This window comes from Panthera onca, chromosome D1, assembly GCF_046562875.1.
Source record: "Panthera onca isolate mPanOnc1 chromosome D1, mPanOnc1 haplotype 2, whole genome shotgun sequence".
In the NCBI taxonomy this organism is placed as follows: Eukaryota; Metazoa; Chordata; class Mammalia; order Carnivora; family Felidae; genus Panthera; species Panthera onca.
In genome coordinates this window covers 54750501-54763001 of record NC_138348.1, presented here as the reverse complement: position 1 = coordinate 54763001, position 12501 = coordinate 54750501, and the positions used below count along the sequence as shown (strand labels likewise).

The 12501-nt window shown below is 39.7% G+C and overlaps 1 protein-coding gene and 1 pseudogene across 1 annotated transcript; both read right to left on the bottom strand.

Annotated features, from left to right (window-relative positions):
• Window positions 1-204: 204 nt before the first annotated feature.
• On the bottom strand, window positions 205-526 carry LOC132662353 (high mobility group protein HMG-I/HMG-Y-like; annotated as a pseudogene).
• A 9023-nt stretch (window positions 527-9549) lies between these two features.
• Window positions 9550-12240, bottom strand: LOC132661348 (olfactory receptor 51E2). The gene has a single exon (XM_060605801.3). The coding sequence runs from the start codon at window positions 11868-11870 to the stop codon at window positions 10908-10910; it is 963 nt and encodes a 320-aa protein (XP_060461784.1). The 5' UTR covers window positions 11871-12240; the 3' UTR covers window positions 9550-10907.
• Between the last annotated feature and the right edge of the window lie 261 nt (window positions 12241-12501).

Genomic DNA, 12501 nt, shown 5'->3' with positions numbered 1-12501 from the left:
AACCGAGACCAAAAGAAACGGCTCCTCACTCAGCTCTGGGGCTCTGCAGCAGCTAATGTGCTGTGTAGTATGGTGGTGAGAACACAGGTGGATGGCAGTGATGGGTAGGTTTGGGAGAGGGGTGGGGGCAATGGAAGTGGAGTGGAGCTGTCCAGTCCCAGAAGGAAACTGCTTCTTGGTGATGGAGCAGGTGGTATGGTGTAGTTACTGCTTTTTCTATGAGGACTCCCAGGAAATGCCCTCTTCTGCCACCTTCTCCAGTTTCTTTGGCTCTGCCCCTTGATTTCCTCCTGGGAGTTGTAGTTTTCTGCATCTTGACAGCACCCTTGTTGTTTTTCCCCTTTGGTTGGCCCTGAGGTTGCTTAGGTGCTGACACCTCACTGGGTTCCTTCTGACTAGCTACCAGCACCGACCCAGGACTCATTGGAGGCTACTTGCCCAGTCTGCCCCACCCCTGCTTCTCAGTACCATTCTTATCCTGCTTGAAGGCCAAGGGCTGGCTGGACTTTGAGTTCAACTCCTTCATCTTCCCTTCTCTCCAGAACAGGTAAGGGAGCAGTGGCTGGGATGCATGAGCTTCACTGCCAGCCTATGTACATTCTCCAGACTGCTAGGAGTGATGGTGCTGGGCACTGAGGAACTGGCCTGGCTCACTGCGGCTGCCACCAGTAGCAAATGCAGATGCCTTCTGGGGGCTGTGCCAGCACCAGATACAGCTCAGGCTTGGAGTCCCAATTGGAGGCAGTTAGAACCCATTCTTTACTCCTCTCCTCCCCATGTTTTAGGTATATGTTGTCATATTTTATATCCTTTTATTTTGTGAGTTCTTTGACTGATTTTTTTAATAGGTCTCTTCTTTCCTCCCCAAAAGTGGTCTTTTTAATGGTCTCTCCTTTCCACTCAAAGAGTCCCCTTTAATATTTCTTGCAGTGCTGGTTTAGTACTAGGTCACAAACTCCTTTAGTTTTTGTTCATCTGGGAAACTCTTTATCTCTCTATTATGAATGATAGCTTTGCTGGATAGAGTATTCTTGGCTGCAGATTTTTCCTATTCAGCACTTAGAATATATCATTCAACTCTATTCTGGTTTGCCAAATTTCTGCTGAAAAATCCCCTGCTAGCTTTATGGGTTTTCGCTTGTAAGCTACTGTTTTCTTTTGTCTTACTGCTTTTAAGATTTTTCTGTATCACTATATTTTGCCAGTTTAATTAAAATATGTCTTGGTGTGGATCTGCTTTTGTTGATTTTGATGGGAGCTCACTGGCCTCTGGGATCTGGGTATCTATTTCCTTCCCCAGGTTAGGGAAATTTTCAGCTAATAAATTTTCTCCCCCCCCCCCCACCCTTTCTCTCTCTTCTTCTAGGACTCCTATAATTCGAATGTTATTATATTTGATGGAGTAACTGAGTTCCCTAAGTCTGTTCTCATTTTGCATAATTATTTTTCCTCTATTTTGTTCATCTTGATTACTTTCCATTACTCTGTCTTCTTGGTCACTAATTCATTCCTATGCTTCTTCCATCTTGCTGTTCATTCCATCAAGCATGTTTCTGATCTGGTTTATTGCGTCCTTTATCTCTGCTATTTCTTATCTCTGTGTTAATGGTCTCACTCATGTCTTCTACTCTTTTCTCAAGTCCAGTGAGTATTCTTAAGATCAGCACTTTAAATTCTCTGTGAGGCATGTTATCTATTCCACTTAGAACTCTGGCTGAGGACTTATCCTGTTCTTTCATCTGGGATAAAATTTAAAATTTTCTGTCTTCTCATTTTGTGTAAGTCTCTGTACCTGTTTCTCTGTGTTAGGAAAGTCAGCTATGTACTTTTTTCTTGAGTGTAATGGTCTTATGAAGAAGAGGTCCTGTAGTGCCTTACAGTATAGTGTCCCTGATTCCCTAGAGTCTGGCACTTCTGGAGTGTGCTCTCTTGTCTGGCTGCTTTATCCTTTAGGCCAGTCATCTGCAGAGGCTCTCTTTGCCTATTGTGGGCAGTATTTGGGCCCTGGCCTAAATGTGGTGCATTAACTAGGTGTGTTCTTATCTGTTTCTGAAATGAGGCCTGTTGCCACTGCCACAGGAACCAAGGCTCTGCAAAACTCCCTTGTTGGGAGACATGGTGTGAGCAGAGGCTTGTGCAGGACTTCTGGGGGAGGTAGTCCACCATGCTGAGACTGAGGCTAGTGTAATTGGGAGGGGTGTTTCTGCTGGAGTGGTGGGGCTGGGTGTAAGAAAGTTAGGTAGCAAGTGGCCCTGTGCTTATGCTGAAGGGAGGGGAGGGAAATGGCACTGGCTAGTTCCTTTGTTCTTGGAGGAGTCTACCTGGGATTGCTGTCTCTCTGGGAAGTGCTCCAAGATGAGCAAATAACCTCCCCACTGTGTGCCCCAGGTACTCTTCATATCTCTGTTTCCATGCTGTATGTCTGCAAGATGTTTGCCTGCCTCCTCTCCAAGAGCAGCCCCAATGCCCTCCAAGCTCTCCCCGAGCCAAACATAGTGACCTTTAAAACTCCAGGCTTTAAGCCCCACTGGTTGCAGGAATTCATAAAATTTGTTGCCTCTTGCTTTCCAAGCCAATTGCTATGGGGATTTATTTTCCCTGTGCATTCCCCTCAGTGCTAGTCTGTCTCTGTGACTGCAGCTCCATTCCTGCCGCAATGGCCACAATCTATTTCTCTCCCAAACCATGCTCTGTACTTCCTACCTTTCTTCAGTGTCGCCTCTTCTACACCTTTAGTTGTAGAGTTTGTTCTGCCAATCTTCAGGTTGATTTCTGTGGTATTTAGGATAATTTGTTAGTTATCTAGTTGTGTTCATGGGAAGAGGTATGTCTAGGGTCCTCCTACTCTGCCACCATATTCCAAACTTACTGACTCCTTAAGATTTTTTTTAAAGCTTTTTATTTTGAGATGTTTGTAGATGCACAAGCAGTATTAAGATTTAATATAGAGATTTCATGTACTCTTCAACCATTTCCTCAAATGGTAATATCTGGCAAAATAATAGTACAGTATCAAAATAAAAATATCAGCATTGCTACAGTGAAGATACAGAACACTTCCAGAGACACAAGGATCCCTCATGTTGTCCTTTTAGAGCCCCATCCACTTTTCTTCCTCCCATCTCCTTTTTAATCACTGGAAATTACTAATGTGTTCTTTATCTCCATAATTTTGTGAATTCAAGAATATTATATAATTGAAATCATACAGTATGTAATCTTTTGGGATTTTTTTTCCCCACTGCATCATTCTCTGGAGATTTATCCAGATAATTTAATGCATTAAGAGTTCATTCCTTTTAAATGCTGAATAGTATTACAGAGCAGGGCTGTACCACAGTTTGTTTAATCATTCTATTGAAGAACATCTGTGTTTCCAGTTTTTGGCCATTATGAATAAAGTTGCTATAAACATTTATATGCAAGCTTTTGGTGAACATAACTCTTCATTTCTCTGGGATAAATGCCCAGGAATACAAATGTTCAGGCATATGTTACTTGCATGTTTAGTATTTTTAGAGATTGCCCAATTGTTTTCCAGAGTGGCTGGCTATACCCTTTTACATTTCAACCAGCAATCCAGTTTTCCCACATCCTTGCCAGTATTTGATATTTTCACCTCTTTTTAAAGAAACTAGCCATTCTGCTAGATATATAGTGATATTCACTGGGTTTTAATATTTATTTTCTACTGGCAAATAACTGAGCTTTTCATGTGTTTTTTTTGCATCTGGTTCTTTTTCCATGAAATGTCTTTTCATGTCTTTTGCTTATTTCTACTTAGATTTTTTTTTCTAGTTAAATTTTCAGAGTTCTTTATATATTCTAGATTCTAGGGCTTTGTTAGATATATCACTTGCAAATATATTCTCTCACTCTGGAGGTTTTTTTTTTCATGCTCTTAACTGAGTCCTTGACACAGAAGCAGTTTTTAATTTTAATGAATCCTAATTTATCAATTTTTCCTTTAAGGACTCATGTTTTTGGTGACAAGACTAAGAACACTTTGCCCTAAATCCTGAAGATTTACTCCTAAGTTTTTCTAAAAGTTTTAGATTTATGCTTACATTATTATTATTATTATTATTATTATTATTATTATTTTACATTTAAGTCAGTGGTCATTTTTGAGTTAAAGTATGTATTGAGGTACAATTAACAAATAAAATTATAATATATTTAAATAAATTAAAATAAATAAATTTATAAATATATTTGTATTTATATGATGATTTGGTATCTGTATACACTGTGAAAGGATTCCCACCACTGAATTAATCAACACATCTGTTATCTTACATGTTTTCTTTTCTTTCTTTCTTTCTTTCTTTCTTTCTTACTTTTTTCTTTCTTTAGTTCTTTCTTCTTGCTGAGAACATTTAAGTTCTACTCTCTTGGCAAATTTTAATTATCCAATATAGTATTACCAACTTTAGTCACCATGTTATACTTAGATCCTCAAAATTTATTCTTGTAACTGAAAATTTATACTCTTTTACCAACTTTCTCTATTTCCCCATCCACAGCCTCTGGCAATAACCATTCTACTCTCTATGAGTTTGACTTTTTTTTCTTCATTACACATATAAGTGATATAAGTGGTACTATACAGTATTTGTCTTTGCCTGGCATGTTTTGTGTAGCATAATGCCTTTAATTTCCTCCATCTTGTTGCAAATGGCAAGATTTCCTTCTTTTTTAAGGCTGAATAATGTTCCATACCTTTTCTTGTTTCCATATCTTGGCTATAGTGAATAATACTGCAATGAATATGAGAGCTCACATATGTTCTTGAGATAATTATTTCATTTCCTTTGCATGTATATCCAGACAGACATGGGATTGCTGCATCACATATGGTAGTTCTATTTTTGTAATGCCCCAAATTTTGAATCCGAGAGACCACCAAGGAGCCAATACCGATGCAAACGCACGAGAGTTTATTTGCAAGCTCGAGCTTGGGCCCGAGTATACCTGACACAGCGGAGCAGGGACTTGGACCCCTAGGTTAAGAGGCGTAGCAGTTTCATGGGGGCCAGTGGCCAATGAGATTATAACACACACAGAAAGTTGCATAGTCACATCAGTCCACACGCAGGTGGCCAATCAAATTACAATTTACCCTATAGTAACTGTTTGAACTAGCCCATCACTCTGGTCAGAATTGGCGCGCAAGTTTGGCGGGCAGAAGGCGGGGTTTAAGTATTGGCGTGCAGGTTTGGTGGGCAAAAGCCAGGGTTTACATTCTTTGGCAGTTAGGGGTTCCGCATTCCTATATGAGCCGGTTTCCAGTAAGGGTGTGCTCAGCAGCTTGACTAGAGTGGGGGAGTGTCTTAAGCAATAAGTAGGTCATGTGGGGGTTATACATGAGATGGTGGGTGTAGCACAAAATGGAGTTAGTCTTGCTCTGCTTGTCCAGGGGTAGGGGATTTTTGTTAACTTCCTTGGGTCCCACATTTTTAATTTATTGAGTAACCTCCATGCTGTTTTTCATAGTGACTGTACCAATTTACATTCCCACCAAAAATGCACAAGTTTTACTTTTTCTCCACATTCTTGTCAACACTTGTTATCTCTTGTCTTTGGATAATATATGACAACCCCTATAATGTCCACTATTTTTTTTTGTTTTTGTTTTTGTTTTTGTATTCCTTTCATCTTTTATAGGTCCTGGAACATTGTAACTGATTCTTGAATGCTTAACATTGAATAATATTAAAAAATGGACTTTAGGCATGAATTTTGGCATGGCCTGGGAGAACTGGTGATGATAATCATTGGAAAGAATCTTAGATATGTGATGCTGCTAATCTCTGGTCATAAATATGGATTGAGAGTAAATCTTTTCTTCTAATAAAAGAAAAGTTTGGGGAAATCTCTGTCCCCAGAAACAAATTTATGTTCAATCATCATTTCTTGTCAATCTAGTTTGGAGCAAATGATTTGCTGCTCAGAGATGGGGACTAAATGAAATTACTGGGGGATGGAAACTATCCTACTTACCAGACAACCTCAGACTCTGACTCTCAAGGGCAATTGGCTACCTAAACAAGTGCCCTCCACTGACCAGGCCAACATAAACATGACTGGGAACAGGGCAGTGTTTTTTTGATCCTTGGTCCCTGGAGACCCCTTTTCACTGGGAAAGATACTCTCATTTCAGTGAGCACTTGCCTGAAACCCAGAGGCCTCTCACGGCAGGGGCTGCCTACGATCACCTCTCTAAGTTGACTCAGCTCTGCAAGCACCCAGAGGGCCTCCTCCTGGAAGCCCTTCCAGATCAATGGGAACCAGAAGTCAAACACTCTCCCAGGACTGTGGCCCATGTGAACAAGGAATAAGCAATGGCCATAACTATCCCTTTAGTTTGCCACATTCTAGAATGCAATCACATTTTCCTGGGACAGCTTTGAACAATATGACCTTCTGTTGGTTTTCTTCCTTTTGTACATAAAATTAGTCATATCAATCCTATTTGAATCCCAGTTGAATCTTACTTCTCCCTTCTACCACACTTAGTCCTGGTGAGAGAGAGAGAGAGAGAGAGAGAGAGAGAGAGAGAGAGAAGCACATTTCTTAAACTCCAAGCTTCCAGGCTAATGTAGCTAGATGACTGTTTACAAAAAATCTGTGGCTTGCTTGCCACAGACAGAAACCACATTTCTATCCCTTCAATATCCCTGTGAGTCAGGGATTATCACCCACTGCCCTCTCCATGGTAATGATAATAATGAGTATTTATTGAGTTCAAACTATGTACTAAATACTGTGCTAAGCATTATATGTGGATTATTGCACATAATTCTCACTAAAACCCTGAGGGGTAGATAGTGTTATTATCCCTAAGAACAGATGAGGCAAACAAGGCTCACAGAGGGTGAATTGACTTGATGAGCCACAAAACTGTTTGGTCTTTCTATTGGATTGAGCTTCCTTTTAGGGAACTTGTGAATATTTTCTAGGGTGGATCCCTGCCATTGAGATTTGAAACTGGGTTTCAAAACCCAGTTTTGAGTTTTGAAAGAGTCTTAATTGGTAGAGTTAGGGGTTGGTGATAGAATTGATAAATACTACCTTTGGGCAAATAGCAGGTGTGGCCTCAGGGAAGGGGCTTGGCTGTTTTATGTGAATCAGAAGGCAGTTTCCAGGAGTCCCTGCAGGGTTTTAGTTTTATAGGCCCTTTGGAATTGTTTAAGACTTCTCAATGTTCAGAGCACATTATGTTTAGAATGGGATGGGATTCAGAGATTATCTAATTTAATCACCTTGTTTTATAGAGTTAATTCAGAGAGATTATGTGAATTAGACAAGGTCACTCACCTAGAGGCAGAATAGGAACTATACCTCCGAGCTCATAAATCCCATCCTAGAGCTCTTTCCTTCCCTTAATACAAGAGATTAAATATCATCCTTATTGGTTACTTTTATAAAAGGGTATTTTCTTTAACCCCATATATCCAAAATACAATCATTTCAACATGTTCTTGATAAAAAATTGATAATGCTAATGAAAAATTTGCCTTTTTTCTTTGGTGACCATTTATTGTGGTGAAAGAAACATAACACAAAATGTACCACTTTAGCAGTTTTTTAAGTGTGCAATTTAGTGGCATTAAATTAGTTGCACATTGTTGTGCAACTATCACCACTATCTATTTCTAGAACTTTCTCATCAGTACAAACTGAAACTCTGTTCTCATTAAATAACACCTCATCATCCATTCCCCCAGCCCCTGGTAACCTCTATTCTACTTTCTGTGTCTATAAATTTGTCTATTCTACATATTCATGTAAGTGGAATCAAACAGTATTTGTCCTCTTGAGTGTAGCTTGTTTTACTTAGCATAATGCTCTCAGGGTTTATCTATATTGTCATATGTATCTAAATTTTATTCCTTTTTATGGCTGAATAATATTCTATTGTATGTATATACCACCTTTTGTTTATTCATCTGTTAATGAACACTTAGGTTGTTTCCACATTTTTGGCTACTGTGAATATAGTGTTGCTATGAATATAGGCAAACAAGTCTCTGGACTACTTTTGTTTATTTTTTATTTATTTAAACAATTCTTTTAACATTTATTTATTTTGAGAGAGAGAGAGCAAGCGTGAGTGGGGGAGGGGCAGAGAGAGAGAGAGAGAGACAGAGAGAGAGAGAGAGAGGGAGACAGAGACAGAGACAGAGAATATGAAGCAGGCTCTGCACTGTGAGCACTGAGCCTGATATGGGGCTCAAACTCACGATCTTGAGACCATGACCTGAGCCAAAATCAGGAGTTGGCTGCTTAACGGAATGAGCCACCCAGGTGCCCCAGTCTTTGGACTATTTTTAAAAAATGAAAATGTTATTTTACTTAGCATAAGTTAGTAAAAGAAAGACAAATACCATACGACTTCACTCATACATAGAATTTAAGAAAATAAATGAGCAAAGACAAAGAGAGAGAGAGTGAGAGAGGCAAACCAAGAAACAAACTCTTAACTATAGAGAACAAACTGATGGTTACCAGAATTGAGGTGGGTGGGGGGATGGGTGAAATAGGTGATGGGGATTAAGGAGTGTACTTGTTGTGATAAGCACTGGGTGTTGTATGAAAATGTTAAATCACTATATTGTACACCTGAAACCAATATTACACTGTATTTTAACTAAATGGAATTTAAATTAAAACTTACAAAAAATAAAAGCAGTGTTTAAAAGAAAAAAATGAAAATCTTAGGGCAAAGGGAAGGGTCAGGGAGATGGCAATAGAATATGAGTAAGTTGGGCTGCAGTGGAATACCATGAGAGATTTAAAAGCAAAAGATACATACTTTATTAAATTGTCAATATGGCCATGCTCTTAGGCATATGGAACTAGGTGGGAGGGTATGATTTGAGGTTGAGTAATACATAGGAAGATAGAAGAGGATGGAGGTTGTGGAGAGAGACATAATGAGGTTCAGTCTCATTAAATGAGTCTCCTGTCCTCATTATTTGGGGTGAGTCCCGATACCTGAATCTCTACTTTTACAGAGAATGGGCATCTCTTTGTTTCTTTAGGGAAGTCACTCATTTCTTCCATTCTAGTTCTTTCTCTCAGTCCTAGTCTATCTGTGTTGATTAGCTGTGTGACTTTGGAGGCCACTTGACTGCCTCTGAGCAGGGAATCACAATTGGATGATCACAGATACATATACTAGGAGGACCCTTTCTCCAGGGGAGAGGTTAAGTGTCTGATGTTTCCTTCTCCTAAGGAAGCTCTAAGGAGATTGGAGTCTCCCCCTTGGTTCATCCACTCAAATCTCCCACCAACATTTATTCAGTGAAGCTACTAAGAGACCCAATGATTGTAGTCACATTTCAGCTTCTCATCAGATCTGATTTCAACCATAAAATGGAAATATCCCACCTTGAGAAAAGATGCATTCAGCATCTTCACAGTTGTACAAACAATACCTGTGGTAGACTAGGAAAGTAGACTAGAGAATCTCCTGCATCTTCAAATCTGAGTTTATAGGATTCTATAAATATAAAAACAGTAGGCATAACACTTAGCAAAATTTAAAATAAAATTTTATTGTCTTATACTTAAGTTAAAACCCACACATATGAAATGTTTAAAAGATACAGGATATACTGACAAAAGGGAGATATGGGTGAGAAGATGTAATCTATAAGTAGACAAAAATACTCTCCCTTAATCTGGAAAGAAACAGGCTGTAGAACATGAAAGGTGACTATAAATCACGAAGAGCAATCTGGATTTGTTGCTCATGAGGGCAGGGTTATCTCTCAACACAAAGTCACTCATCTTAGAAGACACACAGCAGAGAGAAAACAGGATTTGCACAGGCTGAAGAAATAAATGGAATATATTAAACAGGAAGCAATATAATGTGGAAATTAAGTAACTATATTTGGTTATCAAACTCAATTTCAAATCTTGGCACAGCACCCACAAACTGTATGACTTAGTTATCTTGTTAATGAAAAGCTCATTTCTCTCACTTGTAATGGGACAAAAATGGTACCTAGCCCCCAAAATTGTTGTGAAGATCAGATAAAATCTCTAAAGCAGTTAGTATAGTGCCTAGAACATGGTAAGCACTTAAGACATGTTCATTGGCATTATTGTGTAGGGCTTAGATAAATTTTCAGATATTGCATAGTAAACCAACAATGAGGTCTTTGACAAGCTTAGGTTTGTGTAAATTATCAGTTTCATTTTCTTCATTTTGAAAGTTACACATGTCATTTAAACAAGACATCCATAATAAATAAATTTAGAAAGTCAAAACTAAAATGAGTCACTAATTTGAGCACATTTCCTTGAAGGCATAGATTGCTTTTCAAGTTAATTTCAATCATGTGTCCTTTTTATTTTATTTTTAACATTATATGCATGTTTCATTTTATAGCAGAGTCTTTAAAGGTCACATAATATTCTTTTAATATGGATTGTTCCACATATATTTCATTAAATAAATGGACCATACTCAAATTTACTATTCCTTACTTTTATATATTATATCCTGTGATCTTTAGTATATGATTAATAGTGGTGTAGCCAATGTATTTTATGAAAAACTGCTTTCAGCATTTAGGGATATTTTGTTAGGATAAATTTCCAAAAGTGAGAAAGCATTAAAGCATATAAGTTTTAAAAATTTCTTGCTACATATTGCCAATTATACCATCAGCTGTGATGCTCAAGAATTTATATTCCAAAATTGTGAATTTTCATTAATAAAAACTAATTTCCTATGAAAGGAAATCATGGTAGCCTCCAAACTTTCATCCCAAGCAGAGGTAGCATTTGGAGGCCACAGCAGGAAAAATCATTAAATAGGCAACTAGAAATAAGCTAGTATTATGAAATCATTATGTCAAGCCACTAAGGATAAGGGAAAGTGGTAAAGATCACCTGCTTCCCACAGCCTGAGGGTCCTTGTCACAGCTGATCTTGAACATAGCTAGCATCCGAGTTCTGATCTTTTTGGTCTTGGCACCATAGATGATGGGGTTGATCACAGGAGGCAGAAATAGATAGACATCACCCATAAGAACATGCACAATGGGGTCAAGGCTCTTTCCAAAACGGTGAACCACTGAGAGTCCAATGAGAGGAACATAGAAGGCTAAAACCACACCGATGTGTGACATACAGGTTCCAAAAGCCTTGGCCCGCTCTGACTTGGAAGGCAGTTGTAGAACTGTTCGTATAATCAGAAAATAGGACAAGGAGATGAAGAGGACATCCACGCCCATAACCAGCAGAATGGCAGTAAGACCATAGACCTCATTGGGCAATGTGTCTGCATAGGCCAACTTCATCATATCCTGGTGCACGCAATAGGAGTGTGAGAGCACATTGGAGTGGCAGAAGGCCAGCCGCTTGATGAGCAGAGGCAGTGGGATAAAGAAGAGGGATCCACGGACCACGGCCACCATGCCAATCTGGGCTGTTACTGTATTGTTGAGTACTGCTGCGTGGCGTAGTGGGTGACAGATGGCTATATAACGGTCAAAGGCCATGGCCAGCAGGATGGTGGACTCAATAGCTGAGAGGGCATGAATAAAAAACATCTGGGCAATGCAGGCATCATAGGTAATCTCCCGGGAATCAAACCAGAAGAGGGCAAGGATCTTGGGCATGGTGGATGTGGACAATGCCAGGTCAATGGCTGCCAACATGCAGAGAAAGAGGTACATGGGAGCATGCAGGCTGCGCTCCGTCCTTACGATGAACACCACGATGCAGTTTCCAAACACTGCTACGGCATACATTGAAAGCAGGGGGAAGCCGATCCAGAAATGGGCTTCTTCTAATCCGGGGATACCAATGAGTACAAAGGTGGCATGTGTGAAGTTGCAGGAACTCATAGCTGGCACCGAGTAGGGGGCACTGGAGAGGGTGAGGTCACACTGGCAGCCAGCTAGCCTGCAAGGACATGGAGCACAATCAGAGAGGCCAGCCCTGGAATCCTGGAAACTGAATGTTTCTCAGCTCTCCCTCTCCTACTGTCTCCTCCCACTCTTCCAAGCCATTTACACTCTTTCATAAGCTCTAAAGTCCTCTTCCAAAGGAAAAATGGTAGTTAAAATTCATTTATCAGGGAGCCTGAGGTGGCTCAGTTGGTTGAGCATTTGACTTTGGCTCAGGTCATGATCTCACAGTTGGCGATTTCGAATCCCACATCAGGCTCACTGTTGTCAGTGGAGGGTCCGCTTTTGATCCTCTGTTTCCCTTTCTCTCTGTCCCTGTCCTATTTGTGCTTTCTCTCTCAAAAATAAACATAAAGAAATTCATTTATCAGTTACTATTCCCAAGGTCCGTTTACATTTTTTAAAGGGAACCTGGGGAGAACAATGCTTATCCCAAAATGTATCCTTTCCAAATTCCTTCAGACTCCTGGCCCACACCTTCATTGTCTGGATACTGGGTGGTCCTTTTCTCAGATAAGTGTTAACAGATACCCTATTGGGAACCCCTTTACAGGTGTGTTCTCCTTCC